This window comes from Panthera tigris, chromosome D2, assembly GCF_018350195.1.
Source record: "Panthera tigris isolate Pti1 chromosome D2, P.tigris_Pti1_mat1.1, whole genome shotgun sequence".
In the NCBI taxonomy this organism is placed as follows: Eukaryota; Metazoa; Chordata; class Mammalia; order Carnivora; family Felidae; genus Panthera; species Panthera tigris.
In genome coordinates, this window is record NC_056670.1 from 69,985,857 (window position 1) to 70,013,113 (window position 27,257).

The window sequence follows — 27,257 nt, forward strand, 5'->3', positions numbered from 1 at the left end:
CAGAAAACTTAGAGACAAATTATCGAGCAAAATATAATGGAAACATGACATTCATTTTTCAATATCTGTACAGTTGCATTTTTTCTACCCTGTTTACCTATTGCTTCAATTTCCTTATTTCATATTTATTTATTAGTGTTTATTTCTTTGTCAGCTACCTGAATCCTTTGTGGAAATAAAAGCAGAAGTAAATGAGTAGAATCCATTACTGAAGTGATTCACTATGATAATTGATCCATATAGGAAAAAAATCTTTTTAATGTTTTTTAAACAGTTATTATTTTTTAGATTTTTTAAAAAATGTTTTTATTTATTATTTTTTTGAGACAGAGACAGACAGAGCATGAGCAGGGGAGGGGCAGAGAGAGAGAGGGAGACACAGGATCCAAAGCAGGCTCCAGGTTCTGAGTTGTCGGCACAGAGCCTGACGCGGGGCTCAAACCCCACAAACTGAGATCATGACCTGAGCTGAAGTCGGACGCCTAACCAACTGAGCCACCCAGGCACCCTGTACACTTATTTATTTTTGAGAGACAGAGACAGAGCATGAGCGGGGGAGGGTCAGAGAGAGAGAAGGAGATACAGAATTTGAAGCAGGCTTCAGGCTCTGAGCAAGCTGTGAGCACAGAGCCCAATGCGGGGCTTGAAATCACAAACTATAGATCATGACCTGAGCTGAAGTCGGGTGCTCAACCGACTCGGCCACCCAGGTGCCCCGGAAAAAAAAAAAAAAAAATCTTTTAAATCTGGGAATCATAAAAGTAAAAATGCTTTCTTTTAAGAACTATAAATGTACATTTTTAGCCAATCTTTTGATGTAGGACTACAGCCTTTTCTTTACGTGGCCCCTGATAGTCTTGAACCACTCTAAATATATTGTTTTGGTTTCTTTAAAGTGTGATGAGAATTTTGAAACCCCTGCAAGGAAATCTGAGGGCTGAAATTTTTTTAACCTATTCTTTTCAGTTGTCTTTCTACACTTAGTTCAACAACAATTTGGCTTAGCTACTTTCATTAAGTCTTCCCAAAGTATTCAACTTTGTTTTCATAAAAATAACTTTCCATTTGCATTCATATTTAATTGGATCATATATAAATTATGTAATTGTACAACTGGTTTAAACAGATGTGTAATTAAATGCAACTTGAAAGGGACTGACTGAGAAAAATCGTTCTCGTAAACACATAAATTTTTTTAATATTTTAAAAGGATATATCTGAAATTCTACCATAGTTAGGAATTTGAAAGAGGATGGAATTATCAGAAGGGAAACATGAAATGTAGATTAGGTGTTGTAATATCTTCATATATCAGGCTGTTCCATAGTGCAAAAATGGACCACAACACAGCTATGCCTAGCAGCATGGACAAGTATCTGGCATCTACGGAGTAAAAAAATCAAGTTACAGAAAAGACCCACATTAGATTTCTTTTATAGAAAGTTGAATAGGAAGCAAGGCTATACAATTGGCCTTTGAACAGTGCAGGGGGTAGGGGCACTGACCCCCTTGCAGTAAAAAAAAATCTGCATGTAACTCTGCCTCCCCAAAACCTTAACTACTAATAGCATACTCTTGATCAGAAGCCTTCCGACAACATAAAGTTGATGAACACATATTTTGTATATGTGTAATATACTGTGTTATTTTTTTAATGTTTATTTAGTTTTGAGAGAGCATGAGTAGGGGAGGAGCAGAGAGTGAGGAAGACAGAGAATCCAAGCAGGCTCCACAGAACCGGATCTGGGGCTCTAAATGAACCATGAGATAAAGACCTGAGCCGAAATCAAGAGTCAGGCTGAACCACCCAGGAGTCCCCTATATACTGTATTCTTACAATAAAGTAAGCTAGAGAAAAGAAAATGTCAAGAAAATCATAAGAGAAAAAAACAACTACAGTACTATACTGTATTGATAAAAAGTCTGCATACAGGTATACTCATGTACTTCAGACCTGTTTTCAAGGGTCATCTGTACAATCAAGAGATCCATCCAGACATGGAAAAATTAAAAAGTAAAAGAAGAATGAAAAACACAAATTTTTAGACTAGTGGTTCTTTGTGGGAGGAGAAGGGGATATGATTATAGAAGGATGCATGAGGTTTTCAAATAATATTCTTTTTCTTGAACTTGGTGGTGTGCTCATGGATTTTTAGATATTAAACTTTGTATATAACATGTATCCATTTGAACGTACAACCTGTATCCATGTGAATGTATACTTAATTAAAAATTGAACTTAAAAAAAAAACAAAATAGATTAGGTTAAGAGAATGTAAAATACTGAGGACGAATACACAATTGAATATATGTCTTACCACGAGACCCAGTTAATAATACTTCAAGAGATTAGGGAGGTACTTGAAATACCTCTGATCGTTTTAAATATACATGTAATGTGTATATGTACGTACATATGTATTTTAAATAGTGACTGAATATTTAGCCTAATCATGCCATTACAGTAATAAAAGCATAAAAATAACATAAAATTATTTTTACAAAAGAGATTGTTTCATCTTTGTTCATTTTTTATCACTCAAAATATAGTCAGAGTTTCATAATGCACTAAAAATAATAAGTACAACAAATTCATATTTTTTCAGAATCTGTGCCATGTTTCTAAGAGATTTTTTTTTTTTATCATAAAGGTCAAAACCCCTGCTGCTCTCTAAGTACTTTGGACTTTACCTGATTTAGAATAATTTATGGAAAGGACAGTGTGCCCGAATCCCATTAACCTTCGTTGGCCCTTTAATCAGCATTTTCCCTAGATATAATTTAGCTGTTCTTAATGATTGAAATCCAACTGTTTAGTATGCTAAAAAATCTACAGTGTTGGTACTTATGTGCGTACATAATATACTTCCCTGACTTCCATTAATATGCTATGAAATACCATAAAAAACATCCTCTAAGATAATCAGTTGAGAGATTTTTTTTTTTTTTTTTTGAGGAGTGAATTTTATACAGTGGGACTAATGTGTTTTTATTTTGGTAAAATAAAAACAGTTGTTTTCTATTTAAAATTTGAGAGAAGAGTGTTTATTATCACATTGACTTTGTATTTATAAGATTTTTTTTAAGTCAGGTTAATGAGATATAATTTATAAAAGTGGCATTCACCCTTATTAGGTTTAAGCCCTGTGATTTTTGACAAACATACAGTCTTTAACCATTACTACAATCAAGACAGAATATTTCCATCATCCCAGAAAGTTCTTGTGACCCTTTGCTCAGTATCCTTCCCACTACTCTACCACCTACTCCAGCTACCAACAGTGTTCTATTTCTTGTTCCTTTTTCTATTTAGCATAAAGCTTTTGACACTCATCCCTGTTGTTGCTTGTATCAGCTGTTTGTTCTTTTTTATTTTTAAGTAGTATTCCATTGTATGGCCGTACCACAAATTGTTTACTCGCTAGTTGATAGACACTTCGGATGGCTCTCGTTTATGGCAATTATGATTAAAGCCTCTGTAAACATTTGTGTATAGGTTTTTATGTGGACATTTGTACTTAGTTCTCTTGGGCAGATGCTTAGTAATTGAAATTGCTAGGTCATATGGAAGTGTATGTGTCATTTTATAAGAAACTGCCAAACTGTTCTCAAAACTTTTTCTTAGAATCCCAAGTGTCCTTCTGGAATAATACTGCTTTAGTCTGGAGAACTTCTGTAACATTTCTAGAGACACATGTCTGCTGACATTGATTTCTCTTGGCTATTTTTTTAAGGGGGGGGGATGTTGGGAGTGAGATATCTGAAAAAGTATTTAGCTTTTATTTTTGAAAGATATTTTTTACTCCATGTATAAGTCTGGACTGAGTTTTTTTAGGTACTTTGAAGATGCATTCCATTGTCTTATAACTTACATAGTTTTAAACAAGAGGTCTAATTATTTTCCTAGTTCTTTTACATATAAAGTGCCCCCCCCCCCCGCCTTTGGCTGCCTTCAAGATTTCCTTTGGTTTTTAGCAGTTTGATAAGTGTAGGAGTTATCCTTAGAATTCTTGAGTCTGTGGTTTTGTGTCCTTCACTATTGGTGGAAAAATTCTCACCTATCATCTCTTCATGTATGTTTTCTGCTCTTTTCTTTCTGGGATTTCAGCTACTTATATGTGAGAGTCTGATGTTCTACCCAACAGTTCTTACGTATCATGTTTTTTATTTCACCTTTTTTTCTGTGGTGTTTCAATTCAGATCATTTATATTGGTTTATCTTTAGGGTCATTGTTTCCTCAGCTGTGTCTAGTCAACTGATGAGCCTATTGAAGGAATTTTTATTATTGGGATTCTTTTGTGTATAGCATCTCCATTTTACTATTTCCTATAGATTCCATGTATCTGCTTAAATTCTTCACCTATTTAGGTATGTTGGCCACCTCTTTCTCTAGATTCTTTAACATAGAAAGTATAGCTCTCTCAAAGTCCATATCCTACAGTTCCAGATTTCAGGTCATCCCTGAGTCTGTTCTGTTGATTGTTTTGTCTCTTAAAAGTGGAGTTTTGGTTTGGGAGGGGGGTGTTGTTTTGTTCTGGCCTTGCTGTTATGTGTGTCTTCTCATTTTTTTTTTTTTTTTTTAATATTCCAGTCATCTTGAATAGAACTATAGAGGCTGAGGAGATCAGTAGTATTTATGCCATTATAATGGGAGGTTCAGTCAATTCTGTCAGAACCTAGGCTGGGCCTTGGTGTTATGATCACTGTGGTTACTCTCCGTCGATCATAGCTTTCGAATTCCTCTGGCAGGGGGCTGCTGCAGCCTTAGTGTGGGGAGCCTGCGTGCCGGAGGGTCTTTCTCAGTGTTGGCACACTGTCCGCCTTTGGTCACCCTGCACAGCCGAGCCACAGGGTTGTCTCCCTGCCTTGCAGTAGTTCCACAAGAGATAGGCCGCTGCTGTTTGTTATTGGTCGACCTCAGTCCTGGGGAGGCCCTGTGTGCCTGGGCCGTCGTGAAAGGAGGCAGGAAGCTTCTTCGCTGTTCCCGTTCCTTCTCTCCGGGGCAGCTAAATTCTGAGTGGTTTTGAGAAGTCTTCTGCTTCTCCCCCAGCAGTGGGAAACCTGTATTGGTGTCGGTATGGGGTCTTTGGCCAAAGACGCCTCCCCCAGAGGTGGAGAGGTTTTTTTCTTCTGCCCTTCCTCCAGCTGTAATTGGTTTTTTCCTGTACCATGGGATGCCGGGCTTGGTTGCTTTCTCCTAGTGGCATGAAGTTTTGCTTCATAGGAGGTTGAGAGATTGTGTAGAAAAACCTATTTACGCTAATGGGCAATTTCACAGGTGAAATTATTTAGAGGGTTCTAATCATTGGCTTCTATTTTTGATCCTAGTTGCTTAAAATAACATTGAATTTTTAAAAGCTAGATGGCAGGTAATTTTCTTTTCATTTTCATATTTCATTTGCTGATTTTATTCCTGTCTTATATAATTATTTCACTAATTCTCACAGTTACGAGAGGTTTAGCCTTTTAAAAATACTCCCAAAACCTTTTCAGCTCTTGGCATTGTCTTTTTTATTTTTTTACTTATTTTTTTTAGTGACTGTTGGAAGTCAGTAATACTAAATGAACTCTTCATTTAAAACTGAAATGTTCATGATCACCATATTCTTGTTAGAAGGAACAGAGCCAATACCTATACTTGGTGATACAACTATGTGCTTTAGATTTCAAAATCCAGGGTGGATAGTATAAATTATTAATGATTCTTGTTGGCTCAATAGACTTTATAAATGCCCGACTACCTTTTTCTCCCGTCTCTTCCCTCTCATTCTTTCTGATTTTATCTGCAAGAACAAACTCTTCAGCCCTCAGTGAAATGATCAGGCCAGGGTAAAAACTTCCTGAGAGGCAGTGTAGTATGGACTGAAGCCAGACCGCTTGGGTTCTAATTAGTTTACATCTTAGTAGTTATGTGACTTTGGACAAGGTACCTGGCCTCTTTATGCCTCAATTTCCTCATCTAAATTAAAGATACTAATAGTTATCTATTTACATACTAATGGTATTTATATACTAATATACTTATATACTAATATATTTATATACTAATAGTATTTATATACTAATAGTATATAGGTCAAAAGTTTATTGCACGAATTACTAGGAGCATTAATATGTGATGGATTTCGAACAGTGCTTGGCACATAGAAAGTGGTACCTAACAAATACTGTAGAAGGATTTGTTATAATATGGGGTTTCATCCTAAAAGTCACAAAGAGCTGCTGGTAAGCTGAAACAAACCAAAAATGGAAAGGCAAGGGGTTGGAAAAAATACTGGTAAGGGATTATTCAGCCATAGGTTATCTCATAGGCTACAGGAAAGGAAGGACAGAAAGAGTGAATGTAGACACACATCCTGGCATAGAGAGCCATGCTTACGTTTGATCTGATCTCTCTCCTGATCACACAGAAAATGTTCTTGGGTCCTTGAAGCCAGGGCTAAGTTCATGGGGCAGAGGCAGGAAGGAGGGAGGGAGAAAACTTGGCTGCAAGAGCCCAGCCTCACTTCTGTAGTTCCTCTGTTCTGGTTAGAACACTAACAATTTGGAGTCAGACTTACTAATAGATTATTATTCCAGGTTTAGCTGTGTGAATTTTAACAAATTATTTAACCCTTCTCAATTTCAGTTTCTTTATAAAATGGAGAACAACTTACTAAAGTTGTTAAATTAAAGGAAATACTCCCTGAAACATGCTTACTTAGCTCAGTCCCTTAGTCATAGAAGTGTTCTGGATGGTCATCATTTTTTACCACCTCCCTCCCCCCAGCTGTCATCATCAGTTGTTATGGGGAATTCCAGGACACTGAAATCCTGACCTGACACAGCCTTTGCTTCTATACTTTTTCTTGTTTCTCATGCTTCAAAGGAAATAAGTACACAGAGAGCAAAACCAAACAGATCGTTCACACTTTAATACCATAAGTTTGGCCTTCATGCAGTAAGACTCTGGTCGAACTAGGCCGGTCAATTTGGAGAACCGATTAGGTCTTTGACTCAGCTATGTACCAACGCAGCTCTCTCTTGGCAGAGGGTAGAGGCTTTAACAGCGTGCCATCTTCTACTGATTACAGTTTTGTTTCTAATCTTTATGCTTTGTGCTTCTCTTTTCTTACCGCACAAATTAGGACCTTCATATGATGCTAAATAAAAGTGTTGATAGCAGATATCCTTGTCTCATTTCTGTTCTCAGGGGGAATGTCTTAGTCACCTCGGGCTGCCATAACAAAATACCACAGATGGGGTGGCTTAAACAACAGAAATTTATTTTCTCACAGCTCTGGAGGCTAGAAGTCCAAGGTCAAGGTGCCAGCATGATTGGTTTCTGGTGAGAGCTCTCTTCTAGCTTATAGATGGTCACCTTTGCACTTTGTCCTTACATGGCAGGAGCAAAATAAAATAATTATGAAAAGCTTTTGATCTACTTTTAAAGTGATTAAGCAGAGACAGAGTCCCCAGAATAAATGGGTGCCCTTGTCACTTTTAATATAATTTATGTTCATAAAAATATTTGACTATGAAAAATTAAAATACTTTACTTTAGATTTCATAGGATAGTAATTAAGAACACAGAAAAAGAGGCAACATGTGATCTAGATTTTTCTGTTGGTCCACCTGGTGTCAGATTCCAGTTCATTTGCCAGCACTGTGATCCTGGCAAGTTACCTAACCTCTCTAAGCCTCAGTTTCTTCATCTGTAAAAAGAGCCTAATAACACTACGTGTCTCTTGGGGCATCTCAGAAAATGTAAGTGATAATCTCTATAAAGTGCTTGGCACATAGCAACCACAATTTTTTGAGAACCATCATTATTTTTGTTGTTGTTAAATTGAAAGACACTTGAAAGTAATATAAGTTAAGGAAGAAAAGTTTGGACACAAACTACTTGAAGTTAAAAAAGATACAAAAAAACAAAACAGCCTTACCAAGATACTTCTTTTAGCATAAGGTAGATCTGACCAAATTGTTTTAGTTAAAAATTCTCAATTATATGTAAAAGTTGCCTCAGAATACAGTTTGAATATATATATATATATATTTTTAGAGTAGGCTCCACACCCAACAACATGGGGCTTAAACTCACGACTGTGATAAGGAGTCACATGCTCTACCAACTGAACCAGCCAAGCACCCCTAAATTGAAATAAATATGGTAAGGGGCGCCTGGGTGGCTCAGTCGGTTAAGCTTCTGACTTCAGCTCAGGTCATGATCTCACGGTTCGTGAATCCGAGCCCCACACCGGGCTCTGTGCTGACGGCTCAGAGCCTGGAGCCTGCTTTGGATGCTGTGTCTCCCTCTCTCTCTGCCCCTCCCCTGCTCACACTCTGTCTCTCTCAAAACTAAACATTAAAAAAATTAAAATAAAAAATGTTAACAAAAGAATTTGAGAAATAGAGCCTTGTCATGTTGTAGTTAGTTGTAACATCATCTAAGAAAGTGGAAAATTATTTCTGATATTTAGTAAACAAGGTTATATTCTAATATGTTATATACCCTTAGCTTTTTTGCAGGTGAACTATGTTTTTTTGAAAACTCTCATAGCCAACTAAACAGTGGATTTTTAAATAACAGCTGTGATGTGTATCTAAGTCTAGCTAATCCAGTGGTGGAAATATTTAAGTAGGCTCGATGGCCAACTGGGGCTTGAACTCATGACCCCGAGACGAAGAGTCGCATGCCCCACTGATTGAGCCAGCTAGGTGCCCCAAAGGAAATACCTGTTTTTTTTACAGTATTAAAAGATGGGGTCTTTTCATGATAATTGTACAAAAACCGTGTTATTAAAGCATATAATTTCAGTGGTTAATGCTCAGTATTTGACTGGCAGAGTTTCTCTGGAGAGCATATGTCAACTTGTTTTAGCAGATAAAATAAGAACAAACATTGTGTCCAGAGAGGCAGAGGGACAGACCGCTATTGAGAATGCTTTGGATTTCTATGAATTTACAGGTAAATTTATAAATAGTAAGTAACATTTCACAAGGAAAACGGAAAAATTTCAAAAACAACTTAAAACGCTGCAAATATTTTTTTCTTCAGATGATTTGTAAACATACGCTGTCATCTTTTAAACTTCTAAAACATGCGGAGTGTTTGTCTTAACGAGATATGTATATGATAATTACTGTTTATTTTTGTAAAGGTTCAGAGGTCCAAAGAGATGACATTCTCTGGATAGCCATGGCAGGGACTCATCAGATATGGGCACTGCTCCTGGACAGCGGCAGACTACCAAAGAAAAAGTAAGTGACAGTTTCTGTCTCGTGTGAACTACACGAGTTCACAGAATTCCCTCTCCCCGAGTCTCCACGCTCACAGCTCCGCTGTGTGCCAGTCACTAGCGTGTGCTGGGCTGGAGCTCCGTTAACTGCCTCTCTGATCGTCGGGAGCGTAAGACAAGGTTTGTTTCTGGCTGACTCAGTAGGTTCACTGGGGAGCGTTCCTCTGCCACCAGGCCGATGAAGCGGCCACCGTCTGGAGCTTTGCCAGTCACCCTGGCAGAGAGAGAGGTGGTGAGTCGCTCAGTGGCTCTTAAAGCTTCTACTTGGGAGTGACGTACGTCACTTCTGTCTCACGAGCCCAAGTCTTGTGACTGCCATTGCTAACTTCTGGGAACCTGGGAAGAGCGGCCCTATGGAGCATCTAGAGACAGAACTGGAGCTGTGGGCACATCTCTAACATGCAGTCCAGACATCCCCGCTCATTAACACAGACACTGGAGGACTGCGTGACAGAGCGGTTAATGGCTCGGGTTTTGTAGTCATGCCTCAGGTTGAATCCCGACTCTGCCACTCATCTCTCTGAGCTTAGGAGAGCCCACTTAACCTTCTATCCTTCCGTTTCCTTATGTATATCTACTTCCTTGGCTTGTTTTGAGGATTGATAATATATATGAAGAGCTCAGCCTTGTGCCTGGTTTATATACAGTAAATGTAGGAGTTTTGCTGCCACTGTTGGGGATATAAAGATGAAAAAATAGTGTCTCTGCACACTTTTTTTATATCCTTTCTGTAGAGCCTTGTTTCTTCTCCCTAACACTCCAGGTAGAACTATGCATATTCTTTGCTATGACCTCACTGCACCCCCTGTGTAGTTACATTACTGTGCTGATAAGTGCCTTCTCTCTCCCCCTCCCCCTCCCCGTTCCTGGTTGTACTTGTTTACATAACTGTTTCCTTCTACTACACTGTCCCTTAAGGCACCCTTTCTCATTCATTTCTATGTCCCCTGTGCATAGCGTAGTATGTGGTATATAATAGGAGTTCGGTAAGGGTTTATAGAATAAATGAATGAATGGAAGTCCTAGACCACAAAGACCGTTTAATCACCATAGAAAGTAAGTGCTAATCATCTCAGACATATTTATCAGTAGGAAGGAGTAGTTCTATAGATGATCGAACATACCAGATGCTCCAAATCGTGTGTGTGTGTGTGCGCGCGTGTGTTGCTGTGTGTGCTGTTTGGCGACATTTAGTCATCGTCTTACCTACTTATTAAACATGCTGGATGCTAGGCCTGTGCTAATCTGAAGGGATAAGATATATTCACTGTATTAAGAATAAAGCTTTTTAAATGTTGCTCTCTTCAGTGGACTAACAGAGGAAGAATGAGATCACCAAACAGAAAATAGCTGGGAAATGCCAGTGCTGTGTGTAAAAGGGATCACTGCAGCAGTCCTTTAAAGTGAATAAGAACACCCGATAGCAATAAGATAGGAGCTATCCAGAAAGGCTTCTGGGAAGAAGCTGCTAAACTGAAACCTGAGAGGGGAGTAGGAGTTAGGGAAAGGGGAGGTTTTCTAGGCAGGAAATGACACCAGTGATGTGAGTAAATGCCGAATTGTGAAGTGCCTTGTGTATCCTTTTAAGACATGTGAATGTTATTCTGCATGCCTATATGGAAAGTTCTAAGCTGGGAAGTGACCTGATTAGATCTGTGATTTTGAAAGAACATTGGCAGCATCTGGAGTGGGACACAACTAGGGACAGAGATAGCAGCAATGGGGCTGTGATGATCTCTGGGCATGAGATGACAGTAGCCCAAACCGTGAGGTGACCAGAAACATTAATATGAGGCATCATTATAAACAGTAGAAAGAAGTAGCAAAACTGGCCAGAATCTACTGTTGTAGGTGATGGCTGTTTTCGACCTAGATGGTCAAGAGTGAACTAAATTTCCAAAAAAGTAGAGTTGTCACTGTCGTTCGTAATAGGAAAATGTCCAGTCAGATCACATGGACCCGTATCATAATTTTAAGGATGCTTTATCTTTATTATTACTGATCTTCAGTGGCCAAGACTCCTAACATTTTAGAAGGTACTTTTTCTCCCCACTCTTTTTTATTTAATTAAGGAAACTCCTATTTGAAATTAAGACTCGTATTAATTACCTCTTAATTTGGTGTAGTAGTTATCCCATGTATTTCTATGACTATTTTTTTAGAAGTTTCTTGAATAAGTGCCCATATTTTATATATCCTATAACCCTTTGCCTGTATCCCCTGTTCTCTAACTTAGCATCGGTGACATATCAACTACTAAGTGATTGGTGGTCATTTTGGACTTGTGCCTGCTGCACCCTATCTGGAGATGATGGGCACATAGTCTCATTATTTTGCATCCTGAGTGAGCTTCTTCCCTTCCTTCAACACACCACGTCTTCCTTACTGTTCCTCCAGCATAAACTTAGAAGCCAAAGTGTAAAACTTTCTCCATGTTACAAAAAGAATCCTTGCAGAGTGCTCTAAATAGAAATTTCTTATTGTATGTTAAGAAATGCGTTTTACATTTGATTAAAGCAGCATTATCATCCTGTAGGAAGTGAAGGTGGGATCCAGCTATACCTCTCTCTGGCCATTTGGTAGGGAAAAAAAACCCCAAAATTATCTAGTCAATGATATGATCCTTATTCTTGTCAGGGACTTCCTAGCTAGCCATTCAGAATAGTTTCAATTTTGTGTGTGTCCTTACACAGTGAGTAAGTTAATGATTTAGAAAAACTACAGTGAAAGGGGCACCTGGGTGGCTTAGTCGGTTGAGTATCTGACTCGGTTTCTGCTCAGGTCATGATCGCATGGTTTGGGAGTTCGAGCCCACATCGGGCTTTGCACTGGCAGTGCAGAGCCTGCTTGAGTCCTCGGTCTCCCCCTCTCTCTGCCCTTCGCCCTCTCGTGCGCTCGCTTTCTCTCTTTCTCTCTTTCTGTCTCTAAAAAAGAAAAACTACAGTGAAAGCAAAGCTGACTTGCACTCTTTAGGCCAAGATCATAGTTTGCTTCTAACAATGCTTATTTATACCACTGATTTCATTGTTCACATTCATTTGCTAAGTAAATTGGATACAACGTAACCATGTTGATTCCACCTATGAACTTGTCTTTTTTTAGTGAGCTACCAAAAGGAACCTGCCTTCGGTTCGCCGGAAGTGGAAATGAAGAGAACCGAAATAATGCATATCCTCACAAGGCCGGCTTCGCCCAGCCTTCAGGTCTTTCTCTGGCCTCTGAAGAGCCCTGGCGCTGCCTGTTTGTAGCAGACAGCGAGAGCAGCACCGTGAGAGCCGTGTCACTGAGGGACGGGGCGGTGAGGCACCTTGTAGGAGGAGAACGAGACCCCATGGTAATGCCCGAAAGTCACTGTTGCATGCTGCGCCCAGACCCTGCCAGGCTTGCGGTTCTTGAATTGCGAAGAGTTAATAGATTTTAGGAGACAGAGTTCGTGGCCTCGCCGTAAGTTAAAGTGGAAGTGAGGCCAAAGGAAATGCGACTATAAAGGAACACAAGTAGCAAAACCATCCAAGAGAAGTTGGATGTTGACTCTGCTTGATTACACACACGTCAAGGCTTCAGGAGGAAAGGAAGGATAAAATATTGATTACCAAAAGAAGAGGAGAATGTAGATTAGGTATTAGGCAGTAGGGTGGAAAGAGCATCAGATTAGTAGACTTGACCTGTTCCTGGCTAGAGGTGTGATTACTGTGGATAAAACTATCAAGCACCACAAATTAAGAGGTTCAGAATTCTGTCATTTTGTTTTTCTTGTCTAAATCAAACACCCAGGCCTATTTATGTGAAATTAGACCCATTTCCGGGACACCTGGGTGGCTCAGTCAGTTAAGCATCCTACTTCAGCTCAGGTCATGATTTCACGACTCGTGAGTTCCAGCCCCGAGTCGGGCTCTGTGCTGACAGCTCAGAGCCTGCAGCCTGCTTCGGATTCTGTGTCTCCCTCTCTCTGCCCCTCCCCATTCATGCTCTGTCTCTTTATCTCTCAAAAATAAGTAAACATTAAAAAAACAATCAGACCCATTTCCTCTTTAACTTAACTAGCATATATAGTCATCTTTTTACTTTATACCGTATACTGTAGCACTGTAAAATTTTTAATATGTGCTGTTTCTTTCTTTAAAAAAAAAAGAATTTATTTGCTTATGGTGATGTTGATGGAGTAGGAATCGATGCCAAGCTTCAGCACCCACTTGGAGTAACCTGGGACAAGAAAAGGAATTTACTTTACGTGGCAGATTCTTATAATCACAAGGTGAGTCCTTACTGAATTGTAGAATACCCTGCTTTGCATCTGTGGCATTTAAAATGCTGAAAGCTCTGTGAGCCTCCTCCAACAGCCACTTTAAAATAGAGAGGAGTAACAGTCTTTGACAACTATGGATAAGCCTTTGCTGTTCTTTTCTTGGTCCTTTCTTTGCAGAGAGCATATGATGGCACTATGAGCTGGGGAAGGGACTAAACACGTTCCCAATGACTACAGCAAAAAATTGTGAATTGCAGTCCATCAAAGCTGCTTAGTAACACAGTAAAGAAGGCAGGTGACAGGGAAATTAATATGTCAACTAACAAAGGAACGTTTCTGAGCTGTTGCATAGTTGCAGTGCCTGTTAGCAAATAATTCCATTTTCAGCATTTCCATTTTTGCCTCTATTGCACAGATTATTCAGCTGTTTCCATTTTTATTGCATTTTTCTTTTCTATAAAAACTAGTGGAAAATAAATGTTACTACCTTGTGATGATACCATAAATTAACATAATTGAGGCACAATTGGGAATCATTAGGTTTAACATAAGCAGCCAATTCTCAGCCAGGGTTAGATGCTCATGAGAGAGAAGAAAGTCAGTTCAGCTGTGCCCCATTGTCAGGAAAAGAATTTTACTTTATTTTTTTAATTCCAGAAATATTTCATCAAAGATTGTTGCTGGAAGATAAGACGTAACTGGGAGTTTTACGTAGTTTTTAGCTCTCAGAATGGAGCGTCTCCCCTGAGACTGTAATTTGAATGTTTGGCTTTTCGAGAAAATACGGAAATGCCTATTCTTTTCCTGACATTTAGCAAGGATGCTAATGGCAATCGGATTCTCTGGTTTGCTTGATACTACGCTTTACTACGAATGTGAGATTGGCCTTCAGATGTGTACTTCTTTGTTCTTTGTTTTTAGATTAAAGTTGTGGATCCCAAAACAAAAAACTGCACGACATTAGCAGGAACCGGAGACGCAAGTAACGTTATCACTTCCAGCTTCACCGAGTCAACTTTTAATGAACCAGGAGGCTTGTGTATTGGAGAGAATGGCCAGTTATTATATGTAGCAGACACCAATAATCATCAAATTAAAGTGATGGATTTAGAAACAGAAACGATTTCTGTGGTAAGCAATCTGAAAGTAGAAGTTGAAGAGTATCATTTCAAGAATCCTACTGAAGTGCTCACAGCACAGACAGAGACACTTGTGGTTAAACCATCTCCAGTGTTGGGGGTACAACAGGTAGATAGAGTAGCGAGCGAATGCCCAGTTCAAGAATGCCCTGTTCTTGTTAAAATAAAACTTCCGTTTGTGCCGAGAGTGTTTAAGATACTGGAAATTGGAGAGAATTTGAACTTTCAGAAGAGGAAAAAAGAGGACTCCGATCTGTGTTTAAATGTCTAAAAACAAAATGTATAGAGATACATCATACCACACATATCACGTGGGGTGAGTTGTCAAGGTGTTTTTTTTTTTTTTTTAACGATTCTTAAATTAATGTGTAGTCGTTTCCTGTGGTGAGTCATTACCAAATAACCTCCCAAAGGAAACTCTAGCAGCCACATTTCTCAACACATTGAAAATAAGATTGATTAGAACTCATTTAAGTTTCTTCCAGTTTTTTAAAGATAAGGATAAAGTCTCCAAAATTTTTCAAGCTGCCTCCTGATATATCACATTTGCCTGCAAAAAAAGCAAGAGTTTTTTTTTCTAAAATTCTAGGATTTTAGATTCCTAAGATTTAAAGTGAAAATACAGACTGCCATCATAACATAAGTGTCATTTCTCCTGACATAGATCATCTTATAGTTGGCAGTGAAAATTGGAATTGGAATTATACCCCCTACATTTAAATTGGTAACGTATTACTTTAATTTCCTACCATCTGTAAACATATCAGACAATGAACTTAGTTCTGTTTCATTCGTTAGTATTGGTAACTTTTTTTGCCAGGATGAAATATGTTTCTCGGCCTGTAAAATAATCATAAGGACGTCTAAGTAAGCACATTTCTAATTCAGACTAGAATGGCAATTAAGTTTCATTGATACAGAACCTCATTTTTCTACTGAAGTCCAAAATTAAGCCCTTTACAATTACTATAAAGCAGTTGTGCTTTAATTAACAGATTTCCTTATTTCCTAGCTCCCAGTCTTCAGACCTGAAAACGCTGTTGTAGATGGCCCATTCCTAGGAGAAAAACAGAAGACATTACCCAGACTACCTAAATCTGCTCCAAACATTCGACTTCCCCCAGTGGCTGCATCTCCAGGACAGACTCTGCAGTTCAAGCTAAGATTAGACCTCCCATCGGGAACAAAGTTAACCGAAGGAGTACCCAGTTGTTGGTTTCTAACAGCTGAAGGTATGAGAGTAATCTTGGAAATATTCCAGTATGAAATCATGTTTACCATTCTACCTTCCAGTAATACGGTGATATAAATCTCAGAATCGATTCTAAAGAATGAAATTGGTCTCCCCCCTGGTGGAGTATGATATTTTTAAAGACCTACTACTTTAACTGAAGTAACTTGACTCGGGCTTTTTCCAGTTCCATTCTTTGTTTCACTATTATCTTTTACTTTTCCAGATAGCATCTATTAGGTGCTTTAGAGCTTTTCAGTTGCTGTTCATTTTATTTCAAAAGATTCATTAGGACTTGATTTACCAGTTACTAAGCCTGAAGCTACATTTTCTTCTTCAGAGATGCCAGAGGTAGAACTTGAGCCCAAGTACTTGCTTGCTATAAGAAAATGGATGCCAAAACCGTATCCTCAAAGTATGCCATTCAAGTAGAAGAATAAAACATTGTTGGAGGATATGTAACTGAATACAAATGAATTACTGTGATCAGCATCCAGGCGGAGCCTTTGTCCTTACTCACTAATTTGTAGTTGTTCAGGAGCACTTCCTGCTCACGTCTATTCTCAAAGTATCCCCAGTGACTGTAAATTGTGTAAAGATTTGAATGTGTATTTGAATCGCTGTGTGCTCCTCATTAATTTTTAAGAAGGAATCAGCCTGCTGCTTGCCTTATAGCAGTGCTTTCCAGCCTCACTAACCGTGGACAACAACTTGAAAGTAAAACATTAGTGGTCCAGAACGAAGTGCTGACTTCTGGTCTCTACTGACCTTCCTCTGCCCTGCTCTCCCACGCTCTTTCGCATGTTCTCAGTCTCCCATTTCCTCCCGCCTCCTCCCTCATGCCCTCTCACACACTTCTTGTGTGCCTGACCCAGACCCAGGCTCTCTGCCTCCTTACCTTGCTGCTTTCCCAGGGCAGCAACCACCCGCTGGGCATCTGAATCCATCTCGGTGGGCCAGCCGGGAGGAGCTGCTGGGTCAGAGTCGGGGAAGCTGGCCCTGGGGTGACTGACTGAGCCTTGGGAGACCAACCACCCCACCCCCCGCAAGGAGAGGGCTGAGCTCTGCAGGCGAGGAGGAAGATGTCCGGAGTCAGCTTTGTGGGCAGGAGGCACTCAAACTCTGGCCATCTTCGGCTGTCCGTGGATCCAGAGCAGGTCCTCCACTGTGGGCTTCACTGTCGTGCCTGCGTCTGTTGGTCTGAAAGCACTGCATCAATTGGAGATCACTGTTAATTTCATCTCTGTGTGTAATGAAAGAGCAGTGGATTGAGTTTTAAGATATGTTATTGACAAATTAACATTTTCAAGTCTCTGTGGTCAAACACAGATTAATAATAAGCCACTGGAATATAAAATACAGGTAGTATTAAAGTGAAGTAGTCTATAGGGAAAATTCCTAACTGTTTTCTCACTTGTCCAAAATAGTGGCTCTGTTTTTATTGTACAGGGGCAAATAAGCTTTCAGACAAGAGTCCTGATAATTTAAGGTTTTTGAAAATTATTTATAGAGTACATTAATACACCTATGAATAAAGGAAGGTTTTTCTTCTTGGCCGGTTATTTAGAGACTTAAAATGCCCATTTTTCACTATGATTTATATAAAGTTGTCAGCATATGTGAAGGTTTTAAGTCCCCTCCCCCCCAAAAAAAAAAAGTCAGTATAAAAGCACCATTAGCATATTATAACTTTATAATTCCCACATGTAATGTATCTGAAAAATAATAAAGAAACCTTGTGTTTTATTTCTAGAATTGGATATTAAAATAGCACAGTTTGCTTTGATTTAAAATATAAGAAGTTCCCCACTAATCTGCCATCTAGCAAAGCCAAACCTTAAATAAAACATATTCCCCAATCCAGAAGTAAACAAAGAAGGCTGAAGCGTTTTAAAGAGAATTTTTAAATAATGATTTAAAAACTCTTCACCTAACTCTTTAGATTTTCACCTTTCACCTTCTCCTTCCTCTTACTTGACCTGTTTTTCTCAAATATGATTTTTCAATCAACAGAGAACTAGAGGCAATACACTAGAAGGGAGACTGAGCAGCCTGATATAGGCAGATGCCCAGAGTCCATTGGCTCATCTTGAAGTGAAAAGAAAGAAAGAAAGAAAGAAAGAAAGAAAGAAAGAAAGAAAGAAAGAAAGAAAAAAGAAAAGCTAAAAAGTAGACACAGAATTTCATCACCACTCAGCAGGTGGTCTGGCTTTTGTACAAATGGCCCAAGTCATTGAGAAGTCATGAGGTTGTGTTCAGTGTCTTCTGTGTGACTCGGCAGGAAAGCATGTCCTGTGTTTTCCAAATGCTGGCTCCTGGTGCTGAGCCCTCTGAGCTGAACGTCCATGTCCATGTGCGCTTCCTCAGTAGGAACATAGGTTCCTTCTGAGAGTAGGCGCTCACGGATGAAGAGATCTTAACAATTCTGATACTAGAAGCTTAAAGGTTGTTAGTGGCTTATTAGACTTGTGTTATAATCCACGTAGTGAAGCCTAACAAGAGTTATGTGTGAAAATGAGCTCAATAGAATCTCTTAGTATTCACATTGTTGAGCCCATCTGAATAACACACGCAGTATTTGTTTCTAAAAATTACTTGGTTTTTACCTTTGGGTATTTAATAATTCATCATTACTTAAAGGACTTGAGCATCACCACAGAGTTGTACACACATTTGTGTGCCCTCATTTATTTTGTAGTTTTCATGACGTTCCCGAACACTCTTATCTGGTAAAAATGACCTGTTTAGTTAATTTCTAGAACTTAATAGGTTTCATTTTTAATTTCAAGGATTAAGGCTCTATAGTCATATTTTCATTATTGGGTCTGATTTCAGCAGAAATTTGTAAGTTACAGTCTTCAGAGGAAGAATTTTAACAATTTGATATCAAGATCATTAGACTGGAAACATCTCATGGGGGACCATTATGTCCTTCACACAGAGCATAATGCCTCACACTTAGAGGCTTTCAGTAAATGTCTGTTGATTGAATGTAGTCTTCGTGAGGTTTGTCTGATTTCCTCCTTGATGTCTTATACAGTCTTTGTAATTTACGTGTTTATTTTCTAGGCAACGAATGGCTTCTTCGAGGACAGATACCCTCTGGAGTAATCGAGAGCATTTCCAGTCAACCAGCCATCTCACTGCAGATCCCTGGAGATTGCCTATCACTTGAAGCCATTCTATCTATCAGCGTGTTTCTTTATTACTGTAGCACAGACAGCAACGCCTGTATGATGAAGGGAATTATGTTCAGTCAGCCTTTACAAATAACCAGTGCACAACCAGGGTGCATAGCTCCAGTAGAGCTCAAGTATGTATTTTAGCAAGCCAGCCAGCCAGCTACCCAGTCACCATAGCCCCTGGCCTCCACCCTCCCAGTCACTGTACCTTACGAAAAGCAGCTTTATTTCTGCCTCTGGGTACCAGGAGACCCATTGCTCAGTTCTAGCAACTGATACTAAGATAAAGCTATGCTTCATATTTACTTATCTATTATAAACAAATTCCTTCATTCTGGCTGTGTACCAGCTAAATCACTGACCATCATTTGAACCATGATTTTGTACTTTGTGCTATTTGGCACAAAACTTAAATCCACACTGTAGTCTAGACTATTATGAAGATAATTTGCAATGAATACTGATAACAGTAATGAAACCAAATATTTTAACTTTTTCTATCTTTATTAGTAGCGAGTAGCACATTTAAATATATAAATTTCACAATAACTTTAAACAGAACCTAAGATCCAGTCCACATGTTGGTATAAGGACACCTGCCATTCAGGGCCTAAGGTCTGTTTTAAGCCAAAAAAAAAAAAAAAAAAATCACATTACAGAAGCTTAAAGAGTATCTGGGTGGTAAATATGTTCTCTGTTCTCTAGGATTCTCTCATTTGAGAGCAATTTAAAAGAATGTCTATTTTTATTATAAATTATTTGCTATTTTAACATGCCATTATTAATGCCTTATAACTATATACAGAAAAAGAGGTCTAAGGATGTACAGACTCAATGCCTGAACTTTTTCTGATTGAATACAGTCTTACCGGGTAATAAGTGAGGCCCCAGAAATACTACAACTTTCAAGGAGAAAGGGACTTCGGGACATATTACTATCTGTGATGCTATTTATGATAAAGAATAAATTGTGACAGCTGAATCTGAGTAAATAGGTATATATACGTTGTCTTAGAGGTTTAAATTTCACCTGTAAGCATTAAAGTATGCAGATTCGTTGGATTTGGGGTTTTTTGGCTCCCCTATACAGAACTTAAATTATCATTTATTGTGATGTTTTTTAAAAAATCACTTTTAAGCCTTCAAGGAAAGTTTTAGTGTGAAGCACTTTCATTCTATTAATATGTATATATATTTATTACTCTTTAAAATATTAGGGCTGAAACATACAGTGATTAAATGACACCGGGGAGGTTTTTAACCCCAAAAGAAATTGCCAGTAGAAGATAATGGAAAGTTTTTTTCTTATAATTTCCCTTTATAACTATTTAAAAGCCTATTCTTGTTTTTACTACAACTGGTTCAATATGTTTGTGATTTAATCAGCTTACAGGATTTTGAAAATGTCAGGTATAAACTGTATTTCCACAATAAATATTTATAGGCAAGATGACATAATATGCCTTTCCCCCCTTCAGAAACAAATTTGAACTATAATCTTTGGACTACCATCATCTGCCCATTTTTCTTTTTGAAATACAATTTTGAACATATTAATAGCTTCATTTACTCAGGTTCTCTAAATCTCTGAAGGAAATGCATAGTCATGATTTGGATTTAATTTGTAATCTGCTAAAGCTATTTTTAAAGAGAAGCATAATGTAAAGTTAAAAGGAATCTTGTTTAAAGTTATTATATAATTACCTCATAAACCTTTTCTTTCCATAAAAAGCATTCAGTAATAAAGGAATGAATAACATTAATATTCTTTTATGGAAAATAGGCTGAAGTCCTGTTTTAATCTAATTTGAAATATTCTACTTCTCATTTCCATTTGGACATGATGAGAATATTTTGGGTTAATCTTTTCCTATTTAAAAAGACATAAACAATTTCACTTCCTGGGAAAGAAGTATATATGGTTTTAACCCAATTTAGAAATACCTGGTAATTAATTTTTCAATATAATATACAAACACACATATGTATTATGTATCTCTATTCCTTTTGTCTAGACAGTTTTCAGTTAGTATTAAGCTTATATTTTCTTTCAAAATAGTTCTATTGAACATTCTTAGTCACCAATATGCACTATTTCTTACATTAAAAATATTATTTATGTGGATTTAGTATGATTTTTTATGAATCCTACTAAAGCAGTATAAGTAGGTTCCTAGAATTTATGACTAACATAAACCTCTTACATAAGAGGAAGCACTCGAAAGTTTATTTTTAAAAACTTCTTGATCCTTGTCTGCCTTCTGTTTTCTATAAGGACTTGCATTTTTTTTTAGCTTTAGCTTTTCTTGTATCAATTATGTCCAGTGATAGTTTAAACAGAGTCAGATTTTAGTATAAGTCATCTTAATCAAAGTGCCAGTAATGTGGCATCACACACACTTTGACACGATACCTGGGATCTTTGCCCTGAATTATTGTGCTGTTTTTGTCACTATTTTTCCCATCACTCTCTGGGATATTATTTCACAAGCAGTAGGACTTTTTTTTTTTTTCTGAATTTATACTCAGGATTAATAGGATCCCTGAAAAGAACTTTGCTTATCTTAAATATGCTGCCTCAAGCAAATATTTAACCTACTCACAAGGAAAAACTTTACAGTTGAATCACCCATAAGTGTAATTCTGGCAAAGTTCAATGACTACAAAACAGTTTTCCCCCTGACTGTTCTAATTAAAACTATAGTTATAGTATTATTAGGTCTGCAGAAAGCTATAAATCTTAACACAGCCAAAAATATTTCACACGTGCTGATGAATATATATATGTGTGTGTGTGTGCACACATGCACGTGTATAGACATGCACAGATACAAAGATCAAGTCAAGAACTTCTCATCTAAGTTTCTCTTATGGGCAGAATACTTTTGGTTAGTATCACCAAAATAAGTTACTCTCTGCTTGTTTGTCCATGGTTGGAAATTTTAGGAAAAAACTGAAAATAGATATCTGTAATAATTTTCTGCCTGCACAAAATTTATTATATCTGCCAATTAAAAAGACTTCAGTCTGGCCCTTGTATTTGGTATCGTGTTTAAGAACAATCATCAAAAACTAAATTCCATAGTTCACGATTGCATAAAAATATCTGGGAGGAACTATGTCAACGGTGGTTCTCCTCAATGATAAAATTATAAATATTTTAATTCAACTTGCCTATAGTTTGTTTTCAGTGAACAATGTGTTATTTTCAGGGGGGAAGAAGTTTTTTTTAAAGATTTAAAGTGAAACTGAATTTAAAGGAAAACTGAATTGGAAGCACTGATGTAACTTCTAAAATCACCTTTATTGCAAGGATCAGAACATAATTTGGAATGCTTTGATCTATTGGTTCTCTTAAGTATGTGATTTGGTAAAGACAGAAATGATTAGGACTTTTTATTCTGGTGTTTTTGTGTAATGTGTAGAGGTTAAGAGCACGTGCTTTGCAGGCTCTTGGACTCTAACCCTATAAAATGGGGCCACTCTACCTGTTTTATGGGGTCGCTATAAGGATTCAATGAAATAGTGTTTGTAAAGCTTTTAGTAATTAATGGAGCTGCTACTTATTAGCTAATGATGATAATTTATGACCATAAATATCTAGCTTGACATTTGCTTTGCAATTGCAATTCTAAAGGAAAATATTTCTCAACCATCTATTTGATATGTTAATACTCCCCATAGAGTTGGGACCCAATAAGAGAAACACAGTTTTATAATAAAGTGTATTACTATTTATAAATGATGTTAGAGTTAGAAGCCTACAGTTTTATGAACATTTTCTTAAACCCAGAACTACGACTAATTACCTTCCTTTGAGAGGGTCCACACGTACTCACCCTGCACCCATGCCTGTAATGCAGTCTGATGGTGCTCCACAAAATCTTCAAAGTGCCTTCATGCAATTTGCCTCCTTTGAGCTTCCAAGTAACCTACGAATCAGACAAATAGATGTTACCTCCATTTTAAAGATGAGAAAATGGCTCCGGAACGTCGGTGACCATATCTCAAGTTCTCAGAGTAATACGTCAGACACTGGAGCAGTGCCTGGCACAGGCTGTCGTTGGACCAGTTTCGTGGAATGGTTAAAAAGGTGAATCGTGAGTGATCTTTTATTCGAATACCGGTCTCCTGACTCCTGCCTACTTGCAGATGTAGAGTGAAGACAGCCCTCGGAATTAAGAGCACTTGCTTCTGTGAATGCTTTCTCAAGCCTGTGTGGTATTTACAGAGAGCTGAATATATTGAGTGCTCAGTATGTGCCTGGCACTTTTCTAAGTGCTTTTCATGTATTAGCTCATTTAATCTTCACAACAGCCTTCTGAGAGAGGTTCTATTTTTCCTTATTTCCCTGACGAGGAAACCGAAACAAAAGAGTTACAAGCCTTTCCACCAGTATATTCAAGATCACGCATTTAGGAAGTGGCCAGGCCTGGATGCGTCTGCTGAACTACCATGTTATACTGCCTCTCAAAAGTATTTGTTTTAGACCTACATCTTTTGAAGCTATATATAGTAAATAATCTAAAGAATCCAAAAAGTCCTAGTGATGATTGTTTTTGAAATTTAACTTAAATCCACTTAACCGTATTAGCTCTTTGACTTTTCATTATACACTCTTATCCTTCATGGCTTGGAACAGACTGTATACTTTTGTTTCCCAAAAGATTTTGTGTACTATTCTCTCAAATTCAGATGTCATCCAGGATTTTTCTTGGCAGATGGATGTATTAAGGAATTAAGTAGATTTTTCAGTGTTAGCTCCAACAATGCTATTTTAATTGGTCTTCAAAAGGTAATTATAAGACCTTGTCATAAAGGATAACTTAATCCTTAGAACAGGACTGTCTCACAACCTAAAAATTTTGGTCATATTTAAGAACATTTTAATAACCAAAGTGAGTTCCAGAAGCATAGTATTTGGCCAGTCTTGGTAACACACAAAGTTCTCTGCTTGTGTCATAAATGGCACTGGTAGGTAAGACCTTCGCCCCCGCCCCCCGCCCCCCACTCCAGTGACTCAAATATATGCAATTCTATTACAGTAAACCTATTCTAGCGTTAGGTACTGACAGTGTGAAGTAAAATGTTACCACTGTGACTCCGTTATCTAGGAACAAGATTATAAACATCTTTTCATTAAATAGTTGGCTAATTTAAATCATTAGAACTTGTTAATTGCTATAAAATCTCATTCCTGAAACCCATAAGGAAATGTAAAACTCAAAAGGTAATTACTGTGTCATACTTTAGAAGTAGAATTCACTGTTAATTGCCAAGATTTCCTCCTCTTTCTCCTGTGGCATGAACATAGTTGATTTAAATGAAGAATTCACACTACCCATAAATCTCCATTTTGTCCTGAATAATTGTTTGTTTTCCCCATGTTCTTGCAGTAGGGTAACAAAGAGTAGTATTAGAAGTTAGGGTCTTACTGATCTGTCTACATGTGTTCCGTGACCAGCAAACCTTGGCCCTTTCGCACAGCAGACCTACAGGTTCCACTGGCTACTTCTGGCTTCCGGGCAGCTGGTCTGACCACCCAGGACCTGGGCACAGTGGGCCAGGAGGCAGCACTAGGCAGCTTTTCTGATTGCTACCCCTCCATTTCCTAGTGTGCTGATTGGGTTTCATTATTTTCCAAGGTTCGAGTTGAACAGTGAAAATTCTAGATCCTGGTTGTGGGATGTTTGCCTAGTTCGAGTTCTCCGTTGTCTGGGGTGTCCCTTCTTCAAGGCATGGCACTCTCGAGTACACCCTAGGGCATTTCGTTCTGTTGAAAGCCCCAACCAAAAGGAAAGAGCCACAAGTATTTCCAACTATGCCTCCCTGCCTCTGCCGGCAACCATACGCTAAAAAACACTAAACAAGCACAAAGGGTTGCTAAACGACCATATACTCAGGCCTTTTTGTGACTGCCAGGGCATGGTGTGAATTCCTTCCTCTTCTAGCAGCAACTTACAGACCTGATGTTTTTCAGCGATACAGAGTTCGGCAAAATTTGTCAATTTTTGAAAACCTGAGACTGAGTTACATGGACAAACATAATTTATTGCCTTTGTTTTTAATACATGCGGTTACATACTTCTATTTGAAATAAAGTGAAATGAGCCCTCATAATGCTGAGAAATCGGGGGAAAAAAACAGCCTTCAGATTTAAATATGCCCAGTTTGAACAGTATTTTCATGACTCTGGTGTGCTGTGCTCATAAATATCTGCTAAAACATAGAGGGCAAAACAGTAGTTGATAAACTATGGTAATGAAGGGTAAAAATAGACCTGTTCCTTTCTCAAAATGTAGAAGGACTCTGCCATGTAACAATCTTCTATTGTTAGAATCTGTGGTCATTATTCTTAATGCCACCAGAATTACAATCATTCTGTGGGTATGTACAGGATGGGCTGCCTGCCCTGCTCATTATGCTGTTCAAAACCAACAAGTTTTTGCTCATATAGAGTTGAAATGTGTTGTTTCACGCACGTCTCAGATACTTGTCATCCCGATTTACCTGTAGAATACATACTACCATTTCCTCTCCACACCTTAGGCTTCCCTCTCTTTAAAAACAATGGTAGTTTCTATAGAGGTTTCAGCGAGGAGCTATGGCTCTACAGCAGAAAGGTTTTGGTGTGGCAAATTCTTTTTTTCTAGAATTCCTAATATCTCAGTTTCCAGAGCAGAACCGTACCCCCATGTGCTTTTAAGATTAATTTCTCTCTAGTCTGCAATATACCTTCCTAATTATATTCTACATAGGTTAATTTTTTTTTTTTTAAAGTTTGAAATTCTCACTGTCAGGGGTGCATTGAGAACCAGTTTCGAAATACTTACATTGCTTTAATTACTTTACATGTGGTTTGTGGACAGAGTTTGCTGTGTGCTTGAGATATGTATGTATAAAACAGATTTCCGAATTGTAACATCTCATAACTTTGTCATATTTTAGAGACTCAGACTCTCCCATCTTTTGTGTGGATAAAGTTGTGTTTTTATTTTTGAAAATACAGTTGGTCTGCTGTGCTGACTTCATATCTGTCATTCCAAAGGTTTATTTTTTTCTCCAAAGATTAAAAAATGCAATGAAAATCTAATTTAGAACATCACATATTGATATTTCCATCCATACTCTAACTCTAAAAATGTTTGTGGTCTGCTTTTTTGTTTCATGTAGACAGAGTAATATATTTTTATATAACATTGTATTTCTACACCGATCTTGACTATTTTCAGTGATGCTTTCCGGTGCACGTGTTAACAGAAGATCATTTGGAACAACTGTGCGCACCGGCCCTCATTACCGACTCAAAAGATGTGTAATACGTGTGGTTATAAAAGCAAGAATGTATGTATACTCTATACTGAAACCTAATGCCTCTTTTCTAAAACTTTGCACATTTTGTTCATGAAATAGATTAAATATTTTCTCTCTAAAGCCACGTTTCTGTTTTTAATATGCTTTCTGTTTTAAGTATATCATGAGATAATTTTACTGCTTAAAAACCTGTAAATCGTGGTTTATTATTTGAACTTTTGGGGAAATGAGCATAGGACTTAATATTTAAAAAAAAACTGCAAGCAAATAAAATAAAATCATGAAATCATAACTCCATTAATTAAAAATCGTAAATTCAAAAATACATTTAGGGAAGGTGATCAATTTAGTAAATGGTCTTGGGAACATTTGAAAAGAAAAAACATCTCTACTTAACACTATATACAGAATTTTAAAGGAATTAGTGGCAACATAAAAATTGAAAATACAAAATTCCAGAAAAAATGAAAAAATATAGTGTCAGGGGTAGGGATGGTATTTCTAAGTAGGACCTAAAACCCAAAAGCAATAATGGGAAAGATTGATACGTAGGACTACACAAAAATTTTAAGCATCTGTATAATGAGAACAGAAATGAAAAGTTACAATGAAAAACAAAGTACTGCAAAACAAAATTGGACATAAGATTAATCATTATAATATGTGAGGAGCTCCTATGAACTAATAAGAGAAAGTTACCCCAGTTGGGAAACAGGCAAAGAATGCGAGCACACGGTTCATAAAGAGCACTAGAAGGATGCCGACTCCCCTAAATCAAATGCAAATCCATCCATTGGACCATTTACTGAGCACCTCTGATCCTGTACTCTAGAACCAGTGATGAACAAATTAGACAAGATCCT

The 27,257-nt window shown here is 37.8% G+C and overlaps 1 protein-coding gene and 1 long non-coding RNA gene across 6 annotated transcripts in view; one reads left to right on the forward strand and one right to left on the reverse strand.

The window, feature by feature from the left end:
* Positions 1 to 26,447, forward strand: part of NHLRC2 (NHL repeat containing 2) — a 59,128-nt gene extending 32,681 nt beyond the window's left edge. The window contains exons 6-11 of the mRNA XM_007084829.3: positions 9,145 to 9,244; positions 12,385 to 12,616; positions 13,415 to 13,537; positions 14,450 to 14,659; positions 15,680 to 15,899; positions 18,968 to 26,447. Of these exons, the coding sequence (XP_007084891.1) occupies positions 9,145 to 9,244; positions 12,385 to 12,616; positions 13,415 to 13,537; positions 14,450 to 14,659; positions 15,680 to 15,899; positions 18,968 to 19,224 (1,142 nt within the window). The 3' untranslated portion in view covers positions 19,225 to 26,447. The remainder of the gene's footprint in view (positions 1 to 9,144; positions 9,245 to 12,384; positions 12,617 to 13,414; positions 13,538 to 14,449; positions 14,660 to 15,679; positions 15,900 to 18,967) is intronic.
* The window catches only part of LOC102953224, a 51,990-nt gene continuing 34,148 nt past the window's right edge, over positions 9,416 to 27,257 (reverse strand). For 4 of the 5 annotated variants that reach the window (XR_006209463.1, XR_006209464.1, XR_006209462.1 and 1 more), the window contains 3 exons: positions 22,920 to 23,012; positions 16,797 to 17,141; positions 14,512 to 15,724 (listed from right to left, as the gene is read on the reverse strand). This is a non-coding gene — a long non-coding RNA (uncharacterized LOC102953224). Of the gene's footprint in view, positions 9,497 to 14,511; positions 15,725 to 16,796; positions 17,142 to 22,919; positions 23,013 to 27,257 lie in introns of those variants that run through there. The other variant, XR_006209466.1, reaches the window with a different exon arrangement.